Consider the following 24143-nt stretch of genomic DNA (forward strand, 5'->3'; position numbering starts at 1 on the left):
CTCTTCAAAATATTAAAATTGTTCCATTTTAATGTAAGAATTTTTTTTCCTAACTGAACTGAATAGCATTATTTTAAGATTTGATTTTAAGGAAAGGATTTGCTGGTTTTTTTTTTTTTCCTTTAAATGTCTCTCCCTTATCCTTAAGAGAATGCCATTTAATTTTTATGATGATTTGATCAATATATACAGCAGTTATACTGGCCATTTGTGTACTGTAAATTAATAGTCTATATTCATCCTTCTTTTACTCACAGAGGCAACCTAATAAGAATTTCAGAGTATTTTATAGATCCATTAACTCATTTGTATGGAAGATGGATAGTGAACCAATTATCTGCTCACATTTGCCCAAAGTCACACTGAAACTCCTAAGTATATAGCAGATATTGGAGGGTAGCTTCTCTTTTTTTAAAAAAGGTTTATAACTTGAATCCATTAAGTGAATCCATTATAACTTGAATCCTACCTCCCATTACCACTCTATCAAGATGCATATTTTTATATTCTCTGTGAGAATAGCATTGAGCTTAGTGTAAAACTTTCAGTAAGCTGTCATCTATCAATTATTTCTCTTGTCCTAGTATTTAAGTTTGTAGAGCACTGTAACTAAAAATGAGATTAAATTCTAAGTTAGCTTTTATCTTTTTCTTTTAAAAGAGGTTAATAGAGGTTAATAAATAATAAATAAAAAGAGGTTAATAAATATTATATATGGAGTATAGAATATCTTTATCCTATAGATATTTAGAAAAGGCAATATAAAATAATATTTAGAATGGCCCTGATTTTTTTTAAAAAATTAACCTGCCATTTATTTTAAAAATCTGCCATTATCCTGGCTCCTGAAGGAACCAGTACATTTATTATGTTGGTTTTTTGAGGTGGTAAGGCTTAGATTGCTTTGACAATTTCATCGGAAAATTTAAACTTTCCACACCGTGCTACCGGCTTCTCTGAAAGGAAGGATCCCAGAGAAGGAAGCAGGGATACAGATGCTGAGGAATCTTGCCTCATGTGTCTGCTCTAGCTAGACTGTACTAAAACTATCCAGCCCTTGGGAAAGTTTCCAAGAGGCAAGTAAGGATGTAGTTTTATTTCCCAGAAGACCATTTTATTCCTGCCGTTTTCTGGGAAGATTTGGGAAGAATTGCCATATGCTGCAATGATTTTTCAGTTATATTTCAGTGCTAGCAGGAGACAAACGGATAATTGTAATAAACAATAAATTAATAAAAGTATTCCCCTATATTTAGTTAATGTTCACATGTACATTTTCTTTTAATCTGAAAAGTCCCTGACCACACGGTTTTTGCAGTAACTAATTTACAATCCAGTTTTTGGTATTCTATTGAAACCACTTCTGTTCGTGAACTTCTCACCCAATATTTTTTTGTCCAATATTATTTTATATTGCCTTTGTAAATATCTATGGGATAAAGATATTCTATACTCCATATATAATATTTATTAACCTCTTTTTATTTATTATTTATTAACCTCTATTAACCTCTTTTTAGGTTTCTCCTCATTATTTGTTTCCATGATACTACCTTTAAGTTGCCTTTTTTTCAGTTATCAAGCTTCATTCAACTGCTGCTGTTCTACCTCTTCTCTGTGTATAGGGATTTCTCAACCATTTGTTTTTCACTGTATATTTGAGAAATCTGGTCAAAGGTCTCTGATTTCTGACTTGTTTTAATTAATCTGACTTTGCAATTCATGTTTGAGCAGTTTCTATGTTTCTAGGATACTGCAGTTTTGGCAGAAAAGTTTCCAAGATCCCTATGCAGTACAGGTAGTCCTAGTTACAACCACTCGTTCAGCAACAGTTCAAAGTTACGATGGTGCTGAACGAGGGGGACTTGTGATCTTTCTGTGAAGTTGTGGCTGTCGCAGTGTCCCCGCACTCATGTGATTGCGATTCAGGCGGTTGGTAACTGGCTCACACTTACAACAGTTGCAGTGTCCCATGGTCATGTGATCACCATTTGTGACTTTCCCTGCCAGCTTCCCACAAGCAAAGTCAGTGGGGAAGCTAGGAGGGAAGGTTGCAAGTCTCTTCTGTAATTTGCTCCTGTTCCCACCACCTTTTCTTCTGAGGAGCCCCATTACAGAGAACTCTGGGGATCTTGTACTCTATAATGCATGCCCGCCCACAGCACCCCCCCACCCACACTCTGTAGCGTACACCTGGCTGTGCTTGCGTCGGGCCGTAGCACCCTGGTTGTGCTTGTACCGGGCTGCATCACCCACTTGCATGCCCATCCGCACTCCACAGCACTCTCTGCCCAGCTGTGCTCACACCGGCCACAGCACCAACCTGCATGCCCAGCTGCACTCCACAGCATTCATTTGCATCGCACCGCAGCACCCCCACCCCACCTGGCTGTGCTCGTTCCAGGCCACAACATCCACCTCCCCGCCTAGTCATACTCTGTAGCACTCACCTGCCAGCCTGCTTGCAAGCCATCTAAGGAAAGGCTTGTTGTGACCAGGACTTGCAACTTTCTGCCAGCTTCCCCATTGACTTTGCTTGTTGGAAGCCAGCAGGAAGTCACAAGTTGCAGTCATTAAGGTCCTTGCTTAATGACCCACAATCCTTGCTTAATAACAGCAACAGGGACTGCCGGGATTGCTGTCACTAAGCGATGTGGTCTGCAACTACATCGCTTAGCAACAGAAATTCCAGTCCAATTGTCATCATAACCGGAGGACTCCCTGTAACTATTCCCATGTTCTTTGAAAAATCCCTAGGTACTGCAATTGTACCATGTTCTGTTAAGCTTCTGTCATTGCTAAATCAGTTGTCTAAGACATGGGTTGGCAAGCTTTTTCTGTGAAGGGCCAGATAGTAAATACTTTAGTGGTGGTGGCCCAGGTGAGGTCAGAGGCTCTGGCAGTCCTACAACATAGCTGGCAAGTCCAAGGCCAAGAAGTATGGCAGCCACTGGACAGGACCTGCTCACCAGCAAGGTGGCTGCTGATAGGCTGCCACCACGGCCCAGAACGCTCTGCCTTCCGGTCCTCAGCCCTACTTGCCTCAGGAGTTCAGCTGAGGCTTGGGCCTGGCAATCTGCTACCCACCCATCCATTTTTAGCTAGCAGGCCATACAAAAAGAAGCAGTGGGTCAACGTTCGCTAACTCCTGGTCTAAGAAATAAAAAAAAATACATAATCCCTTAACTTTACACTTATACAGTTCCTACCAATAGACTACAAGCCTATGATATATTTATTTTGAAATAAGCTCCCTAGAAAGCTGCAAGAACAAAAAGTGTTATTTTAATCTGTGAGGTGTGTTTTAAAAACTTCAAACCTAGCAGTGTTATTTTCTTTACACTACAGTCATAACTTCTGCTTTCTTCACTGTCTGTGTTTCAAGTATATTCTGCTAAGAAAGGAGAAAAGACTGCCAATCCATTTTCGTGTACTAAAGAGGTTTCTGAGTTTTTATTTCTGAAGGGAGCGCAGTGACCTTGGTTTGGTAATATAGCCACACCAACTTCTTTGTGTGAGATCTTCTCATATCTTCGAACCACTGTGCTAAGCATAAATACTTTGCTGGATCAGACCAGCCTACTCTCTTCAGTAAATTCTCCTGGGAACAAAGGCAAACTTATTTTGCAGCTGTTGTAGAAACAATTTGAGAAAGGAGATGAGGTAATAGAGATAGGATTTCCATAGTTGCATGTGAATCTTAACCAGAAGTTACTAATGCAGAATACTAGATGATGTGAAGGGAGGAACTGTTTTGCCTCAAAACTGTTGCCTTTATGAAATACCAACTGATAGTTTTCTGAAACAGTGGTATCATCCTAGTTGGTCACTGTAGAGATTTATTCAGGATTAAAGGAGGTTCATTCTTATTATTTCATTCCATCATAACTTTTTCAAAATGTCTATCCTATAACATTCAGAAATACATAATCTCCTCCCCTTCCCCTCCTCTCACGGCTCTAAAGAATATGAAGTTGGGGTGTTTTGTGATTTTTTTTTTTTTTTAATTTGCAGTTGCCTTGTTTTATACATCCTAGCTTTAGGCCTCTGAAGTAAAGTCATACAAGAACTGACTTTGTTTATGGCTCTGCTCACTTGAAAAATAACTTCTAACTTAACTTGGCATTGAAATATGTGTGATTAAGGGAGATCACTATGATCACTAGTGGGTCTTCTGTTTTTGCAAGAGTCTTACCTTTTCCATTTTTATTAAGAATCGTATGTTTTTTATTAGCCCAGAGCATGACGAGTGGCTTAAATAAGCATTTTATATTTTATTTAAAACATCTAGTTGTCAAAGTGTCAGAGAGAAACGTGAATCTCTGCTGCAAATGTATCTTACCCATGGAAGAATAAATAAGTACTGTAATAATGAACCTTGACTGAAATAAAGTAGTGCTCTTTAAATAATCTACTACTGAAGTTTTGGAATAGCTCCTTTGTGCTTTGAAGTGTGCTTGCATTTTGATGCACACAGATACCTATCATGCTATTCCTTTTTGGGGTAAGCAGGGATATGCAAAGCAAAACAAAAAGAAGAAGAATAAAAAGAAATTAGAGGTAGGAAATAAAAGAGAAAAAGGAACCCTAAGTAAATTTAGTTTATATCAACACCATTCAGTATACCTCTCCATATCTTTATATTCTTGCAAACCATTCTTACTTCTACCATACCCATTAATTCATATATTTCCTTTTGTTCTTAAACTTCTTACCTCTTCGTTTGCAAGATCTCATCAACTCTGCAAGACCTATGAATAATTAAGTTATTTTAGTTTTTTCCTTCTGTATTGCAGTTCATTTATTTTTAAATTGTATTTTTGAATTTTGTAAAGTTTTGTCCCTCTCTCAAAATCTGAGGAGACCAGGAAGTAAAAAGAAGCAAAGTGACAAAAGGGGATTATATAATTCATGTTAAACTACATGATGCATGCTTCAGATATCTTGCTTGCAGGAGGTCTTAAAGTGTGTACTATTGATCTGGTACCTAATGATCTGAAGGGAAAAAGAGTGTGAAGAATGAGGGGCAGCCTGTTTTTCTCTGTAGATCTGTGTACTTTTGCTGGCTGTGTAAATTTGCTGGCTTTGTACAAACGACAATCTCTGATTCTGGTGGATCTAATTGAGAGAGAATGTTTATACTTTTGGTTCCTTCTGTAAATTCAATACATTTTGGCTACCTGCGTAAGAATGATATTGGGGCAAAGTAGCATTTTATATAATCAGTATCATATGGTACTGGATGGGCAAACAGCCAAATTTTAATACAAGGGTTTTCAGAATATTTTTTATTTTTTTTAGCGTTAGTATTTTATTTTGGAAAAGCATCTCTCCTTTTTTCTCTCTCACCACCCCACCACCACCACCATCACCATGCATCACCATACACACATACACCTACCCACCCCCCATATAATAGGGGTATTGGTGCTATTCTTAAAATTGGGTTAGACTCTGAAAAAATAATGCTTCTTTCTGTGTAACCCTTTTGTCATGCCGTTCATTACAAATTTCTACATAGCAAATAAAATCTAGCAAAGCTAGACTTTTTCTGTATGTATCTTTGTATCTAGGGGATTGCAAAAGTCTGAGAATTGTCTTAAGGTACACTGCAGTTTTTCTGGGCATATTAGCTCTCTGTAACTTTTAGTTTCAGAATTACCTGTTCTATGTTCTGTCCGTCTATCAAATTTATTGATGGGATTTAACAGGATGCAAAATCAGAATAAAAGAATTAAAGTAGTAACTCAGAATAAGAAGCTAAGAATTGTAGAATTCTTTTTTTTTTCCTCCCATGCTATTCTAAAAGGAACATTATATCCCAGACTTAATTGTAGATCATACCTCTGTGATAGGAAAGAGGATATAAGAAGATTAGTGCATCTCAGTGATGGGTTATCCCAATAGAAATAGCTTCTAATCGTGTATTTAATATAATACTGTGTTAGTGATTTTATTACTTTAAGTTGTGTCCTAAACCTTTGAGGGAGGGTCTTTGTTAAGGTGAAAAGACAGCCTAATAGTTAATTAAGTTTTAAGCAAATTATTTTACTTCAGTATTGCTTGCTGTGATTAGTTTAGGGGGAAGAATCCTGAGTCTGACCTTGCAGTGAAGAATTAATAATTAAAATGTCCCCTTTTTTCCTCCACTGAAGGGACAATGGAGATAGGTCAAGACACCGAGCCCCTCGGAATGCCCGTATGTCTGCACCATCCCTTGGACGCTTTGTCCCCAGGTAAGAGCTATATAATTAATAATGCATGTGAGAAATGGGCTATCTATTAATCAGATCTTTAGCAGGTTCACAGCATTTCTAGCAGTGTTTTTCTCCCCTTTTTAGGCGCTTCTTGCTACCTGAGTACTTGCCTTATGCTGGGATTTTCCATGAACGTGGACAGCCTGGGTTGGCCACTCACTCGTCTGTTAATAGAGTTTTGGCAGGTAAGCACTATATTTTCCCTATTTTTGACTGTAATACTGAAATAATTGAACTAGGCATGATATGAAAACCAAACTGTGGAGTGGTTGTAATGTCTATTCAAACTAGAATATATTTCAAGGTGAGTGATTAATCCACATGGATACATTTTTTGTATGTACTGTACTTTGAAAGGAGGTACAAGTGATGGATTTCTAGAATGGAATCCCAAAAAGAGGATGGGCAGATATTTTAAAACCTCCATTTATAAGTGGCCCTGTTCCTTCCTTCCTTTTTAAAAATTAACATTCTGACAAGTTAATGATTAGTTTGTTCCAGGTCCCTCTAATTCAATTATAGGGTGCCTTGTTCATGTTCTGGTTTGTAAAGTTTCATAAGAACAGTTCAGATTCAATTAGGATTCTAATAGGTGCATATTCAAATTTTGCCAGCATCTGCTTATGGTGTGCAGGAAATTGTAGAGATCTAAGTGAGTGGGAAGGAGGCAGATAAAATAGGACCTTGCCTGGAAATTAAATTTTCTTATGACAGATTTTTTAAGAGGTGACTTGAGGAACTTAAGTTGACCTTTGTTCAATACCAGATGTGAAGATGATTTAATAGTTTTTGTGCCCTTGGATTTTAAAAGCACGATGTTCAAGTATGTACACGCATTACACTTTCTGTATTGCATTCCAGTAAGAAAGTTGAGAAAAATCTATTGTAAGTTGGAGAATATGTAGTTGATAATGTGAATTATATGAATATATATGTACCAGATCAGATCTGGCAAAGATTTAGAGCAGTAATAATTGTCTCCAATTTAATTATTATATATGATGACAAAATATGATATTATTAAGTCTTCATCAGGAGACATTGTCAGTGGCTGAAATCTATTGGCTTCATAATCTCTTTGGCCCTAGGACTTCATATTTTGCATGTCTTGTGTACTTGAACAAAGAAAAGTTTTGTCTTATTTGGGAAAATCACATTTCTTAGAATGATAGAGCCCTTTCAGATTCCGTTTGTTTTAGTGTTGTTAAAAGTATTGGATAATCTGTATTATTCCTTAGATGTTGAACTTGTTCTTTTCAATCAGGTATGTTTTGAAAATTAGACTTAGCCCATGTTGTAGCCAAAGTTCTACTATTCTCTCCAATCCTACAAGAGGAACATTAGCAGAAACATCTGGATGGGATGTTATGGGAAGCTAAGCTTAATTGAAGCATCCTAATTAGTTTATTTGCTTGTATAGGGAGAAGTGAAGGGGCTACATGTACTATTATATTGATTGTGCATATTTATTTTAATCAGCTGGACATGCCTTACTGTAAATTATGAATGCAGTATCTGAGTTCAGTGTATGTGCATGTCTAACTCTAGAGAGAATAATTAGCCATTATCATTCAGTATGCAGGAAATAATCTTTGAAAGATTCTCCCCCCAGATCTCCAAATACCTTAGTTCTACCTTAAGCCTTTTGCTAGAGAACCGCCCCCCCCCAAGATATTGTAACTTTAACTTCCTGCCTCCTGTTTAAAGAGGAAGACATCTTTGTTGATCACTAGAAAGAACTTCAGGTATGACAACAAGTCTTTCAGATTCTAAGCACCTCTGTGCCAGTGCTTGAGGATGAAGGAGGAGGCCTGTAGCTTTTAGTGAGATGCATCCTTGTCTGTGTGGGATTCTTAGAGGTAGGTGGAAATAGCTCATTGGGAGGCAATAATTTGCTGCCAGGCAACACTGCAGATTCTTTTCCAGTTCTGCTTTGTCGGTTTATATCTGATTTTACTCCCCATTCTGAATACTGTTGCTCCTTTTATAGGTAGCCATTTTTGTTACTGCTTTTGAAATCAGCAGTCTTTTTATCTTTAGTATGCATGCTTATAAAGAGAACATTTTAGAAGTTCAAGAATTAATACAGGCAAACCATACTTTGCTTTATCGGGCAAATTATGATGGAGAAATCCCCAAATACGAAAAGATTGCTACAGAACACAATAACAAGGCTGTTGATGATTATGACCACAGTAGACCTCTGCTTAGATAACTTGGCTTCTTCACAGTTTTATCTCTAAGCATAGATGGACTGCTGTGCATGGCCTTTGTGGCTCTGACTGTCCTTCCCATCTCAGTATAGGTCTAGACAATGGCTATAAGACATGCTTACCTAATTATAAAACTTCCTCCCAGGGAAAATGTAATCTCGTTCTTAGGTTGCAGCTATATTCTGTTCAGTAATTTGGACTTTTAGCAAATACTTTATATTCAGTTCTGATCAACTTCATACTTCTCACTATATTTTGTTTTGCTTACTTTGATTTTTGAATTTCTAGAATATTTGAATTGCATTTTTGCTTTATTTTTCTATCTCTTTTCTTGATTTCATCTCTTAAATTATTCATTACACTGGTATTAACTTATGATAGCAAAGTAGTAAGTATACAGCTTTAAAAAAGCCCTATTATGTTTTGAGCTAATTTTGTGAAAAAGTAGTTTTGTGGTTTCCTGGATATTCTTTTACAAAGGTCATCAAAGTAACCTATACAATGCATTAAACTCAAACTCATACACCCCCACCAACACTGGCAGGGCAAGCTACTGTATATAAACAGGGAGCAAACCCCACACTCACTAGCACTGATGATGTTACCTAGTCGGGTAATGGAACGTCTGCAATCAAACAACCAAGCCCAGAGAGCACCAAGGACTCCACAGTTCAATCCTGAGCTACAGATATTCTCTTTTATTGAAACTTGATTTCCCTAAAAATGTAAAAAGACAAGTGCTTGTCTTTTATGTAAGCTACTCATTTAGATGAACGGCTTATAATACATTCTACCTTGATACCAATTAGAACTGGTGTTTAAACATCTTAGGTAAATGGACAATTAGTGGCAGTATGCTGGCTCTTGCTTCAGTAATTAACCCAATTACCTTTCACATTTTTCTTTAATGATGAAAGTGAATATGTTAACATGTTGGGTGAGTTGCCTTGGAAACCATATTCCATACAGCTCTTCAGACTTGAATGGAATGATGTTTTTCCTGCATACAGTCCCCTTTAAGAGTTTTGTTTTGTTTTTTTGTTTTTTTGTTTTTTTGGCTTGAACAATATATAGTTCACATGACATTTAGAAGGCAATCTCCTGTGCTTGATATCCTAAAGGAAACTTATTCTAGTCAGGCACATCCCACTTTGGCAATATCTTTCTCCATTGTTTAAGGAGGATATTGGAACATGTCCAAGACGATAACATGGCAGGGGACTTCAGGATGACATTCTGAACATTTGGAGCTGGGTTTGTTTGACTTGGATAATGAACTGCTGAGAAATGATCCTGTCACTCTCTTCAGATATTTGAAAGGGTGTCACATTATAGATATAGATCAAATTTGTTTACTGTTGTTCCAGGGGAATGGTCAAAGTACAGAAGAAAGAGTTTATATAAACATTAGGGGTAATTGTCTAATGGTATGAACTGTTTGACATTGGAGCAGATTGCTCCTCAGACTTTCTGAGACCTTTATTAGATGCAAAGGCTGGATGACACATTGGGGATCCTGGATTTCTTGCATTGCTACAGGCATTGGACTGGATGAACCTCTTTCTGGTTTTGGCGTTATGTGATTCTGTAAAGTAATATAAACTCCTATCAACAGCACTGATTTAGATGACATTTTTGAAATAGTCTTTGGAAAACAAATCTCTGTTTTTCTGTAATAATGTTGATGTATCCGTAACTATAGTGCTAGTGTTCCTATGTGTTATAAAACTGCCCCAACTGAAATAGTTTTAATAAATAAGTGCTATCAAACCTATTGAATGACAGTTTTAGGGTTGGGTTTTTGTTTTTGTTCGTTTGTTTTTTGGCAAATGAAACTATTACCTTAGATTATGGCTTTTAAGCTCTAAATATAAATTGAATTACAGTAACTATTTAATCATCACTAGTTTGACAAGGCGATGGTAGATGATGCTGCAGCTAGGGCAGTTTGATAGCATTCTTTTGGGTCAGGAAGCACATTAAAGCTAAACCTTTAGCTTTGTGCAAATGAAATTGTGTACTATGTTGAGGCTTATTAGCTGGATTTCAGTTTAAATGTTGAGCTTAATTCATCAGAAGCTCACTAGATTCTTTAATCTGTAATAGAATATTGGAATTTTTATTCATATCAGTGTACAGGTAGCCCCTGGGTTAAAAATGCCCAGTTTAAGGATGACCCATAGTTAAGAACAAAACCAGTTGTAGCAAAATTTGAGTTAAATACACAGTGAACTATACAATGGTTCAAGTTAATTACGCAATACTACTAATATACAATAATACTGTTCCGGCTTACATACAGATTCGACTTAAGGACAGATCTTGGGAACAGAACTCATTCTTAAACTAGGTACTATCTGTATGATTGCTTCAAATATCTGTGGGTAATAAATGACCTAAATCAAAGGTGTACAATTGGTTTGTTTCTAAATCAGTTTCCCAGCTGAGTTTGTACCTCCAATCTGCTGAAGTTTCTCCATTTTTGTAATCTCAATTTCAGTCTGCATGCTGGCAATGATCAATGGCCTGAGAAAAGTTTTGTTTTAATATTCAGAAAGATCACACCAAAAGATATAAGAAAAGGTATTATCTGACAGCATGTCTCTTTCATGTAGTGGATAGATAAGTTTGCTGTTTGGTAATTATCATTATACTTGTCTTAAAGTCCTAAGTAGGGGCAGTTTGGTAGAAAAGATTAACATGGCTTTAGGCAGCATTCCTGCATAGAAGCTTTTCTTTTCCTTTTTTTTTTAACTCTGCAAGTTGCTTGTGGAAACAATTTCAATTAGTCAGAAAACCAAAACTCCCATAGTCACAACTTACAACTTTTCTCAGTTGAGAAAATGTGAAACAACCTTGATGATACCTAAAGAAAGGAAGGGATAGAAACATGATCTCAAAGCAGAAGAGGTATACAAATAGATACATAGTGTCTCTCTTCAGCTGAACTCTAGTGCTTGAAACATCCTTGTTCCTTTCTGTAAGGTAGTCCTCAACTTAGGTAACCATTCCATTCTGGGAAAGCCTTACATAACCTGATTTTTATGCAACTCAAAATTGGATCAGTTGTCCCTCAAATCAATGCAATTAAGAGTGAAATAACATTGAAAAATGTGAGATAAAACAGTAGGTTTCCACAAAGTAACTGTTGCAACATGTGACTGAGAAAGGAAAGTCTCTGCCTTGTGACAGATGTGTCCAGCTTAAAGTTTCAACCCAAAGTATTCATACTATCCTGCACTGTCTGCATAACAATTTTTAATGCACCTTGCATATTTTAGATATAATTTAAAGAAACATAGTTCTTTGTTTGAACACTTGCAATTACAACCATAGTATCTAATTTGGTCCTACAGTAGTGCTACTGATTCCTGGATCTGTTGAGTGAGATATTTCACCAAGTTTGTTTGATTAACAACCTCCCCATCCCACTTCTTAATCACATATAAACTTACAATATAAAAATATAGTATAATAGCTTGCTCAGCTAAAAGCAGCAACAACAGAGTTATAATGTTGTGGTAAAATTGATTAAGAATGTCAAAACATGAAAGGTTGGAGATCGGGATATATATATTTTTGTGTGTGTCCAAAAGGTAGTAAAGAAGGCACTAACAGAGTATGTATAGAAAAAAAATCTCCATAATTTGTGCATTGATTGATTATGTGCTATCAAATCAGTGTTGACTCTTAGTGACCACATGGATAGATCTTCTCCAAGGTGATCTATTCCAGACTTGGCCTTTCAGGTCTTCCAATGATGCACCTATCACCACTGTAATCAGGTGTACCCACCTTGCTGCTAGTTGTCCTTTTCTTCTCATTCCTTCCATCTTTTCCAGTGTTATGGATTTCTCAAGGGCCTGGGTGTTTGCATAATGTATCAAAAATATAATAATTTGTACCTGGTCATTTGTGCCCTAAGTGAGAAATCTAGATTGATTTGTTCTATGATTCCTTTGTTTTCTTGGGTGCCCATAGTATTCTCAAGATTCTTCTTCAACACCAGAGTTCAAGCATACCAATACTCTTTCTATCTTTAAAGTCCAACTTTTGTTTCCATAGAGTGTGCATTGCTATTGGAAAAATCTATTTGTCTGACATTAGAAAGCAGAAAGAGCTAGAAATAGGCCTCTTAAACCCTTAATTAATAGGCGGAAGGACAAATAGAAGATAATTGCTTAGATGATCATTTAACCTAAAAGCCAAATGCTCTGTTGGGATTATCCATAGTTATAATATAAAAATGAAATTGCTAGAATTCTGGACTATGTGTTTTTAATTTAACTCTACATGTAGTTGGAGTTTAAATTATTTTTGAAATATAGTTTTCCAGACATGAAAGATGTTATGCCAGAGAGAGAGGTTGAATGACACTAATTGAAGAAGATAATTGGAGTTTCAGTCAAGACTATATTTTTATTTTTAAATATATATATACAGTACCCAAATTAATATTAGACAATAATTAAACTGCTGTAAAGGGGTAATAAACAGAATATTTTTTCTTCATCAGGGATGGATAATAAAATTCCATTGGAATATGGCTCAAATCTTTTCAGTAATGAATGTGCTATTGAACAGAGTTCTGATTGAAACTTAAATGTAATTGACTTTAAAAGTCAGTGCATTTGAAATTTAGAATAAGCTACAAATATATAGGGCTTGATAATCATCGTTTTAAGAATATGTCCATCAAAGATATAGAGCAGGTGTCACCAGTGTGTAATACAAGCCTGCCAGTTCCCTTTTAGGGATCTTTACTGTCCCTCTTCCTCAATCTAGGTTCTGTGGGTGTAGCTATTCCCCCAGGTGAAAGAGTTTTGCCTGGAGGTGAATGGTTTAGCTGCCACCACCTTTTCTTGAATGAGAAATTGTCCCCCATCCCATGTCTCCTTGGAATTAAGATGGAACTGAACAGCTCATACCCCTTTCACAGCACTAAACTTTAAAAAAAAATCTTAATTTCCCTCAGTTTACCAGGATAAGCAGACACAAGGAGTTTTGAGTTATTTGGGACTAGTACAAAAACAACAATAGAGTAACAATGGATAAAGGATTTTTATTTTAATAAATACAGTAAAGTAATTAATTGGGGAATGGGATAACTGAACCAAATTATAGGAAGGCAAGATCTGTATACCAGCCCTAGTAATCATTATGCAGCAAACAGATAAAGGGACACAAAATGTAAACAAAGGTAGAACTGCCCATCTGGGCAAACCATGCAGAAAAGGAATAAAACATTCCTAATGTTTCTACCTAACTTTCCAGATGGCCACTAGTTAGTAGAAGATAAAAACAAATTTGCCTCCCCCCCCTTTTTTTTTTGGCCAACCAGCAGTTGTCTGGATTTTTACAACCTCATTTTGATAGCCCTGAACTGTATCCTGTTGGTTTCAGTTGTCCTAGGGCTTTGGGGGAGAGGATCCGAATCTTAGGCCAGGCAGAAAATTTGCTTCTACTGTCTTTGCTACTCATTGAAACTGCATCCAACACCAGATTGAGGAAAAAAGTTTTTAGCAGCTTCTCCAGCCTGAATCTAGCCCTTCGGCCTCTCATTGGTAGAAGAAAATGGCATACAGGTAGTCCTTATTTAATGACTGCCGTGTTTAGTGACCATTTAAAGTTACAGTGGCACTGAAAAAGTAACTTTACTACCGGTCCTCACGCTTAAAACCATTGCGGTCTTTGTGGTCACATAATCGAGATTCGGGTGCTTTGTAATCAGTGAGCATTTATAACCATCACAGCATCCTGTGGTCATGTGATCACCATTTGTGTGCTTCACAGCCAGCTTCTGACAAGCAGTATCAATGGAGAAGCTGGCAGTAAAACTGTAAGTCATGGTCACATGATGTCTTGCTTAATGACCTTGTCACTTAATGACAGAGTTGCCGGTCCCAATTGTGGTCGTAAAGTGAGGACTACCTGTATAGAGCTATAGAATATTCATGGTCACCAGTTGGCCTGCAGACTCCTTAAGCTACTACAAGGTCATATTAACAGTGAAGTTTAATAACTACAGATTTTATTAGCCTGACTCCAGAGGCTAAAAAATAAAATAAAATATTGTCAGCATAATTATGCCACATGGAAAGAAGGGGGATATCATGGTCAAGAGATGGCACCAAATGTCGGGAAGTGGCAAGGAGGAGGAGAAATAAAGAAACGGAGGATGACAGGGCTGCGCATCTCCAGAATGACAAGGAAAGGTACAGAATGAGGATAAAAGAAGAGATGGAGGAGGAAAGGGAAGATCAACTTGAGAATATGTGGCAAACAGTAATTACTGCGAGAGTTCCTCCACCTGTCAATACCTGCCTTCAAAGACGAGACCTCAACAGAGAAAGAGCAAGGCAGAATGCATCTCTTACATGGCGTAATATTTCTGCTGATGTTGGTGCCATGGCCAAGTCTGCCCTTACTGTCGTGCCTTCCTCCCATTTGAATATGAGAGAAGATTTAATGTTCCAATTGCCAACGAAGTTGCCAAACAACACCAAAACTGAACCAACTTCATGGCAAAAACCCTGAATCTTGCAAAATCTCATACTTTTCTTGTATACCAATGAAGAGATGGAGATTAAATGTGTTTGCTTTCTGTTTTAGTAAACTGTATATCAGAGCCAGGAATTTACTAACACTTAATTATGTTTGATTGCAATGGAGATTAAACCATTGTCGAAATAAACCATAATTTATTGCAGTAGTTTACTGGAGTATAGAAGAAAAAAATGTGCATGTCTTAAGTACACTGTGGCTCTTTCCTGCTTGTAAACCTCACAGTATGCCATAGTTCTGTATGATGTGGAAGCATGGCCATCAAATGCATAAGCACAGTGAGATTTCTATGTATATGGATCTCAAGGAGGAATTTATAGAGTTTTATATTCTTAACACGTGCAAATTTGCTATTGATATCAAGGCCAGAAGGGCAGAACAAATGCTCTAGAAAGACAGAAATGTGTTGGATCAAAGAGTTGCAGTGCAGTTAACTCTTCAATATTATGTCAGAATTAGTTATCAGTATGCTGAAAGAAATATGTATTTGTAACAGTGCTCCAATCTTTGGGGGGTGGTGACAGATCCCTTGAGGCTTTGTGCCTCTTTGTAGGCGTTTAGGCTCACTTAATCAGCCATGAAAGAATTTTCTCACATTCTGTTGAGACTTTGAAGTGGGTATTACCCATACTATATGTACAGAGAGAGATGACTAATACAAGTCCTCTAAAAACTATACAGGATTTTTAAAAAATATAATGAACCTTGGTGCTTACTGTAGAGGTAGAATAAATGAGTAAATAGCACAGCATATTTTTAAAGAATTGTTTCCCAATACAGTGGCAATGTGCCCCCTGTCCAAATTAAAGATACATTTCACCTGATGTATCAGAATTATAAAGTAATGCTGTTTTATTTATTTTAAAGCTTATACAGTGGCTTTAAATTTGAATAGTCTCAGAGTGACTGTTAATGGAGTTTATGCTATATGATTGGAAAGCTTGGATCTCTTGTTTTAAAAGCCACAGGTATCTTTTATGTAATGCTTTTGGTTTGTTTTTTGTTTTTGTTTTGGTAGTATATTTTTATTGGGAATTCTTGCATCACTAAACTATGAATTCACAGTTCTAGGATGTTAGTTACCAGTAGTCCTTGCTTAGGGACTGCCTCATTTAGTGACTGTTCTCAGTTACAACAGTGATGAAAAAGTAATTTTGTAACCAGTGCCCACATTTACAACCTTCACAGCATCTCTCTCTCTCTCAGTCACGTGTTCACCATTACAGTCAGCTAGTACACGTTATCCTGTGTAAAATTGTAAGCATAGTTGCAGTCACATGATTTTTCACTTAGCAACCACTTCGCTTAACAAGTGAGTTGCTGGTCCCAATTGTGGTCACTAAATGAGGACTACTGTACTTCTTAAGTCAGTGATGCTTCCAGTATCATATTTTGGCTTTCCTGACTTGTTGGAGTTCCTGATCAGCTTTAGAGAAGCCAAATCTGATCAGGAGGAATAGGAGGAAACACTGCAATGATTTCTTTTCTTAAGCCACTTATGTTGTTTTAATCAAGTGCTTAAAGGCTTTAAGGGCAAATGGATGTCCTAAACCTCTGTATGTCTCAGGCCCGAATTTCTCCCCGTAAAATTCCCTACCTACCCAAATCACACACATGCAGAGTTAAAAAAATTCAGTGCCATCTATTCTGGTGATACCACAAAGTGACTGACCACATCTGCCCTCAGGTGGAGCAAAAGACAGTGCCATCCCAGGGTAGAAAAATGTTGGCCACACCTGATATAAAGACATCTGTGTACAACATACGATGTTGGGGGTTGTTGCAACATATTTGAGTCAAAGGGCATAGCCTATATATGGTCCCCACAATCAAAGGTTTTTCTATAATCCATGAAGCACATACTGACTTCTTTTTGGTATTCTTTGGCTTTATCAGTTATTCAGCATGCATTAGCAATAATGTCTCATGTTCCTCAGCCTTTTCTAAAACCAGCTTGAACATCTGGCATCTCTTTTTTCATGTAGAGCTCTAATCTGTGTTGGATGATCCTAAGTATTATTTTGCTAGCATGTGAAATCAAGGATATCGTATGATAGTTTGCACACACTGTTAAATCTCCTTTTATTGGTATGTAGAGTATAGATTGATGTAGATTGTAGAATGATCTCTTCCAATCTTTTGGACACTGTCATTTTCCAGATTTGCTTGCATAGCTTGATTAGAACCTTTACTGATTCTTCTTCTGTTCCTTGCCATATTTCACTGTGTATTCTGTTAGTTTCTGTAGCCTACCAACTTGATAATGACCAAAGTGCTGATCTAACTTTATCTTCTAGTAGTAGAGGTTCTTTTAAGTAGGGAATATCATCTAAGGTATCTTGGATATTGACATCTGTACTGTACAGTATTTCAGTATTCTTTTTCCCTCTTGGTTTGATCTCCTTTGAATTGGTTACTATCTGTCCATTGGCATTCTTTAGCATCCCAATTTGAGTCTGGACCTCCTTCTGAGATCTTTTGAAAGACTTTCCTTTTTTTCCCCATGCCTGTTTCCATCTTCAGAGTCTTTACAGATGTTGTAATACTGCTTCTTGTCTTTTCTAATAAGTCTCTGAAACTCTTTGTTAAATTCCTTTCTGAGATTTTTGTCTTTCTTGGCTTTGGCTTCTCTTCTCTTCTGGGCAATTTCCACAGTTTGTTCTGACGTTCAGCTTGCTTTCTTCTGTTTCTTCTGTCTTTCTGTCTATTTGAAAACAGTTTATGCACTTCTTGTTCATGTGAGGACTTGCTCTGTCCTATTTTGCCCAGCTGCTTTCTGTCCAAAAGAGTACATTACAAAAGCAGTTCTAGTATCTTTGTGTCATCTTATTATAGTCTAAACACACATCTCGGTGCTCTTATCTTGTACACCTATTTGAGAAGACAGTAATTTTTTAAAAAACAATCTGTTGAGACACTTACTAGAGTAAGAGAGGTAGACATAAGTTAGAAAATTAAAGTTCAAATGACTTAAAAAAATAACCATTCCCTACTACCTTAGTTTGGCTTGGTTAAGGCAATACAGGATTTTATGAACATACCAGTTGTTCAAAAATTATGAAGGTGGTCAGGATAAAGAAGGGATTAAAGAAAATTAGGTAGTAATTAGTATAATAAATAATCAGAAAGGAGGTTAAAGGTTGGGAAAAGAAAATTCAAGACAAATCTAAAATGTGAATATTTATAGTTCTCCTTGTGAGTAGAGATTTCTGAATACAGATATGAAGGCTTTAAAAAGGCAAAGAAAAACAAGGGGAGGGGGGTCTTTCTACAACATTAATAAAAATGCAAGTAGTCAGACAGTGGCATTAAGGGATAGAACCTAATGGTTAGTCCTTTAACTGAGATGTTTTATAACTGACTACCAGCAATACTCAGTTTTACATACTACTTCCATATAAGAAAATGCAATTTTTACAGTTTGATCACACATGCAAGAACTAGCAGAACAAAATGGCTCTGGGTTTTTGGTTTACCTGAATTTGGTAAGGTGTCATATTTGACACTTGCTAGAGTAGTAGTGCCCCAGATACAGCTCGTGTGCAACTTGGGAGGTCCTCCTGGATTCGCAGCTCCTGCTTAAAGAGCAGGTGGCAACTGTGTCTAGGGGGATCTTTGCACAGTTCTATCTTGTATGCAAATTGTGCCCATTCCTGGACTGGGAGGCCTTGCTGACAGTTACTCACACCCTGGTCACTTTGCAACATGTTCTACATGGGTTTCCTTTGAAGAAATCACAACTGTTCCAGAAAGCAGTGGTGCACACAGTTCTGGGTGTTCCACAGTTTGCCCATTTTACACCACTGCTGTGTGAGCTGTCAGCTGAATTGGCTTCCAGTTTTTTTCCTAGGGGAATTCAAGGAGTTGGTTATCATCTTTGAAGCTCTAAATGGCATGGGGCAGGTTGTTAGCAGGAACTTTCCTGAAGTGTACTTGCCTGTCCAACCAAGTCAGATAGAGTAGCCTCACTCCAGATCCTTTCCCTTAAATGTTGTCATCTAGTGGCACCCAGGAAATGTGCCTTCTGCATTGCTGCCCCTGCCCTGACGAACATCCTTCCCCCAGAGATCCAGCCGGCACCTTTCCTCGTTACCTTCCCTGGCTCTTGCTGCAAACATTTGGGTAGAACAAGATTGGAGCTTGGTACAATGGTGTGTGGATGTATGGGAGAGTATTGCCCTGGGGTGTTGGGAGTTTTTATTGTGGTTGTCTGGTTTTTTGATGTTTTTATTCTTCTGTGGATCGCTCCGGGTTCTGGCTCATAATATGGGTGGCTATATAAATTTTATAAATAAATAAATTATACTTGTACTTAATTTTTTCCTATTTATAAGTTTGTTTTGTTTACAAAATTTTATTGATGGAAATTGCTGTTTATATCCTGGAGAACATCTACCACTCTAAATACAGTGGGGCAAAAAAGTATTTAGTCAGCCACCAATTGTGCAAGTTCTCCCACTTAAAAAGATGAGAGAGGCCTGTAATTTTCATCATAGGTATACCTCAACTATGAGAGACAAAATGGGGGAAAAAATCCAGAAAATCACATTGTCTGATTTTTAAAGAATTTATTTGCAAATCATGGTGGAAAATAAGTATTTGGTCACCTACAAACAAGCAAGATGCCTGGCTCTCACAGACCTGTAACTACTTCTTTAAGAGGCTCCTCTGTCCTCCACTTGTTACCTGTAGTAATGGCACCTGTTTGACCTTGTTATCAGTATAAAAGACACCTGTCCACAACCTCAAACAGTCACACTCCAAACTCCACTATGGCCAAGACCAAAGAGCTGTTGAAGGACACCAGAAACAAAATTGTAGACCTGCACCAGGCTGGGAAGACTGAATCTGCAATAGGCAGCAGCTTGGTGTGAAGAAATCAACTGTGGGAGCAATAATTAGAAAATGGAAGACATACAAGACCACTGATAATCTCCCTTGATCTGGGGCTCCACGCAAGATCTCACCCCGGGGGTCAAAATGATCACAAGAACGGTGAGCAAAAATCCCAGAACCACACGGGGGGACCTAGTGCATGACCTGCAGAGAGCTGGGACCAAAGTAACAAAGGCTACCATCAGTAACACACTGTGCTGCGAGGGACTCAAATCCTGCAGTGCCAGACGTGTCCCCCTGCTTAAGCCAGTACATGTCTGGGCCCGTCTGAAGTTTGCTAGAGAGCATTTGGATGATCCAGAAGAGGATTGGGAGAATGTCATATGGTCAGATGAAACCAAAGTAGAACGTTTTGGTCTAAACTCAACTCGTTGTGTTTGGAGGAGAGAGAATGCTGAGTTGCATCCAAAGAACACCATACCTACTGTGAAGCATGGGGGTGGAAACATCATGCTTTGGGGCTGTTTTTCTGCAAAGGGACCAGGACGACTGATCCGTGTAAAGGAAAGAATGAATGGGGCCATGTCTCGTGAGATTTTGAGTGAACACCTCCTTCCATCAGCCAGGGCATTGAAGATAAAACGTGGCTGGGTCTTTCAGCATGACAATGATCCCAAACACACCGCCCGGGCAACGAAGGAGTGGCTTCATAAGAAGCATTTCAAGGTCCTGGAGTGGCCTAGCCAGTCTCCAGATCTCAACCCATGGAAAACCTTTGGAAGGAGTTGAAAGTCCGTGTTGCACAGCGACAGCCCCAAAACATCACTGCTCTAGAGGAGATCTGCATGGAGGAATGGGCCAAAATACCAGCAACAGTGTGTGAAAACCTTGTGAAGACTTACAGAAAACGTTTGACCTCTGTCATTGCCAACAAAGGATATATAACAAAGTATTGAGATGAACTTTTGATATTGACCAAATACTTATTTTCCACCATGATTTGCAAATAAATTCTTTAAAAATCAGACAATGTGATTTTCTGGATTTCCCCCCCCCCATTTTGTCTCTCATAGTTGAGGTATACCTATGATGAAAATTACAGGCCTCTCTCATCTTTTTAAGTGGAAGAACTTGCACAATTGGTGGCTGACTAAATACTTTTTTGCCTCACTGTATACTAATTGGATATGCAGAGTGAGTTAGGTGCAATGGTTTAAGGCGCCAGGAGAAAAACTGGGAGACCCTGAGTTCTAGTTCCCGCTTTGGCACAAAGCCAGCTGGGGTTTTTGCCCAGTCATTCTCTCTCAGCCCTAGGAAGAAGGCAGTGACAATCTTGTCAAGAAAACTGCCTGGACTTGTCTAGGCAGTTGTCAGGAGTCAGTAATGACTCAAAGGCACACACACATGCATATACATACATACACACACAAAAATGTATACAGTCATAATGTTCTTCAAGCTCATAAAAAAGATGAATGTGTATCAGTTGGACTACAGACGAGAGATGGCTAAATGGGGGTAATTGAAAGGTGCATTTGGTGACACGGCACAAGAATAATTGGAAAGTACTGTTTTATAGTGTGTTCTAATTGTTGATTAGTGAATGCTGTTGGAAACCAAAATGTCACTTTCATCATCCAGTCAGGAATGACTAAGTGGTTATAACAAATCCTCACTCTGTTGCATGCTTGAATTTGAATGTATACACAGTGTACACAAAGAGTTACAATTAATGGAACAAGAAAATTGTAAATAACTTCACAAATGCACCAGAGTGAATGATAAAGACCTCAGCAGGTTATTGCAATTGACTAACCTTGTCTGGGCTTAGAAGCCTGAGATCATTCTTATTAATTGCTGGACAACGAGCTGTGTGTGGGTCAAAGTAAAAAAAAGTAGCAATGTACATTCTCTTTTGGTAACCCTCTATTCTCCTAAGCAGCAGGAAAGAGGAGGGGGAGTAGCTCATGTGAGAAATCTGAACTGATTCTTGTAGAAGGGCTTTGAAGTAGCCCAAGCTTCCTATAGACATAGATTGCCAGTCTGTGCTATTGGATCTTCATTTCATATGTATATTATTTTTTTTTCTTTGAGGATAGGCCATAAGAAATCTAATTCAAATACAGTTTATACAACAAAACCCAATTGCAGAATCCAGTGTAAAAATTGTCATTTGCATCAAAATTAAGGATATGGGATCAATAAAGTTCAAATTTTGGCTAAGGTCATTAAAAAAAAAAAGATAATTGATCAAATAATGCTTTAGTTGCTTTAACAAAATATGTTTATAAATCTGAGTAAGCCGTTAACATCAGGTGATTAGTAAGGCCTCAGAATCTCCATATTTTGCAATTAGTTGTTTCATCTGTAAGTAGTATATATGTAAGAAAGAAATAGCTGTGTTTTGATGTAAAATTAAGATTAGTTCATTAGCCACAAAGATGAAAATTGAAGCTTTCTGTTTTTTAACTAACTACACTGTCTTATTTATGTTGAAACTTGGGGCAATTTTGGATACTTAACTATGTATAGGAAATAATGAAGTCCACAAAATAGAAGGGTGGAGGTCCTGGCTCTCCTGCTCAAGAAGATTAAAAAATGCAAGTAATTTTGATAGTGGCATTTCCTGGCTGCATGATAAAGAGGCATAGTGACTGAGGATTAGGCCCATCCTCCCCCACTCCCTTGGCAGTTAAATCAGTCACACAGAAATAAAATCAAACTTTATTCTTTTTTACAAAAAAGATAAAATGTAAATGTTATGTTGGACTTTAAATATTAACACACAGAGATTCAGAATAGAAGAAGAAAATTACAGAGTTGCTTAGATGTGGTAATACAGCAGCTTGCAAATTAACTGTGAAAGAAATCCAAAAGAAAATACTGGCAGACCACAAGCGTCACTGTTTGGGTCTGATTCTGCATCCATGTGCACAATAGTGAGCTAATTCTCATTCATGGGGTTGTGGATTCTGAGTCTGACTTTGCAGTCTAACACACAGGCTGCACAACACCATCCTTTATTCAGATGAACCAGTTACATAAAGCACAGTTTGAAACAGGAGCTTTGTTAAATTATGTTTAAGATTAATCATAGTTTTAATGGTTTGGATATAATGTTAATTACAATCAATTGAAAATGGAAATAAACATTTCTACTCTCCTGTTTACCAGGTTTACTGGAAGAGGCATTGAAGCACATGAGCCCATAATGTTTTTAGATTATCCTAAACTGTAGTTCAGATGTACACACCTAGTGATTCACAGGGAGATACTGTCCAACTCATATTCATATTGCATATTGTAACTCTTACAGTTCCTACTGTTGCATAATACAGCAACAGTTAATTGTCATTGAAAATTGGAGGGCAAGTTCACAAAATAAGTAATTCCCTTTTTTCTACTTCATTTTTCTATTGTTTCTGTGTCTTAAACTTGTGGGAGAGAACAAAAATGGATATATTAGAATAACAAGATCCTGAACTGAAAGTCAAAGTGTGGAAGGTTTGATTACAAAAGAACTAGAGCTTCCATCATGATCTCTTCACCATTGTAGAGGCACTTTCTAATATATGCCAGTGTATATATGATTTAATTCAGTAAATGTTTAATTATGTTTAGAAGCACATTTTCTGAATGGATTAATATTTAGAGGTATTTAAATTACAGGAAAACATCCTGTAACTTCCAGTGGTGGGAGAATGTAGCCCTATTTTTGGTTGAAAGACTGATTTCTCCCCTTCGCTCTTCTGTCATACATTGATTGGGGGTGGTTGGAGCAGGGTGGAGGGGGGTGAGCTGTAAAAAGAATTTATCTTCATTTCTGTCATCACCCACTGTTCTATTATCCAGTGATAGACAGATGCAGGAAAGTTGCCAATCAAACCCACGTTTACTGCATTTCAATTGCCCTTCAGCATGTTGAAATCTAAAAACCTTTGAAGAGAGGTTGTGATGTCTCTCCTACAGCAGTGGCAAGCACCAGGCTATTGAATAACTGCTTTCATCACCTTTTAGTCTTCCAGGCGATAGAAGCTAGAGGTCTCCAAAACAGTTTGTCAAGTGATTGCTAAGACTGGTCCCTGAAAGAACTGGCTTTGCATGCCTAACCCTTCACTGATGTAGCCATTGCTTAATAAGCTGCCGGATATCACATTGGTTTAGTTCCTTGTCATTTTTCTTACATATAGGGAATAAAAATTATATTTAATACAGTTATATACTGGTCTTTAATATCTCCATTTATTTAAAATGAGGTAAAATGCTAATTTCT

General features: G+C 37.5%; 1 protein-coding gene across 3 annotated transcripts in view; it reads left to right on the forward strand.

Annotated features, from left to right (window-relative positions):
• The window catches only part of AMBRA1 (autophagy and beclin 1 regulator 1), a 166197-nt gene that overhangs the window by 74264 nt on the left and 67790 nt on the right, over nucleotides 1–24143 (forward strand). For all 3 annotated transcript variants that reach the window (XM_007421760.3, XM_088145713.1, XM_088145714.1), the window contains 2 exons: nucleotides 6156–6236; nucleotides 6342–6442. In XM_007421760.3, coding sequence (XP_007421822.1) covers nucleotides 6156–6236; nucleotides 6342–6442 — 182 coding nt within the window. The remainder of the gene's footprint in view (nucleotides 1–6155; nucleotides 6237–6341; nucleotides 6443–24143) is intronic.

Source organism: Python bivittatus, unplaced genomic scaffold (genome assembly GCF_059951505.1).
Source record: "Python bivittatus isolate LINGU-HERP-01145 unplaced genomic scaffold, Pbiv_v1 ctg000480_np1212, whole genome shotgun sequence".
Taxonomy (NCBI): domain Eukaryota; kingdom Metazoa; phylum Chordata; class Lepidosauria; order Squamata; family Pythonidae; genus Python; species Python bivittatus.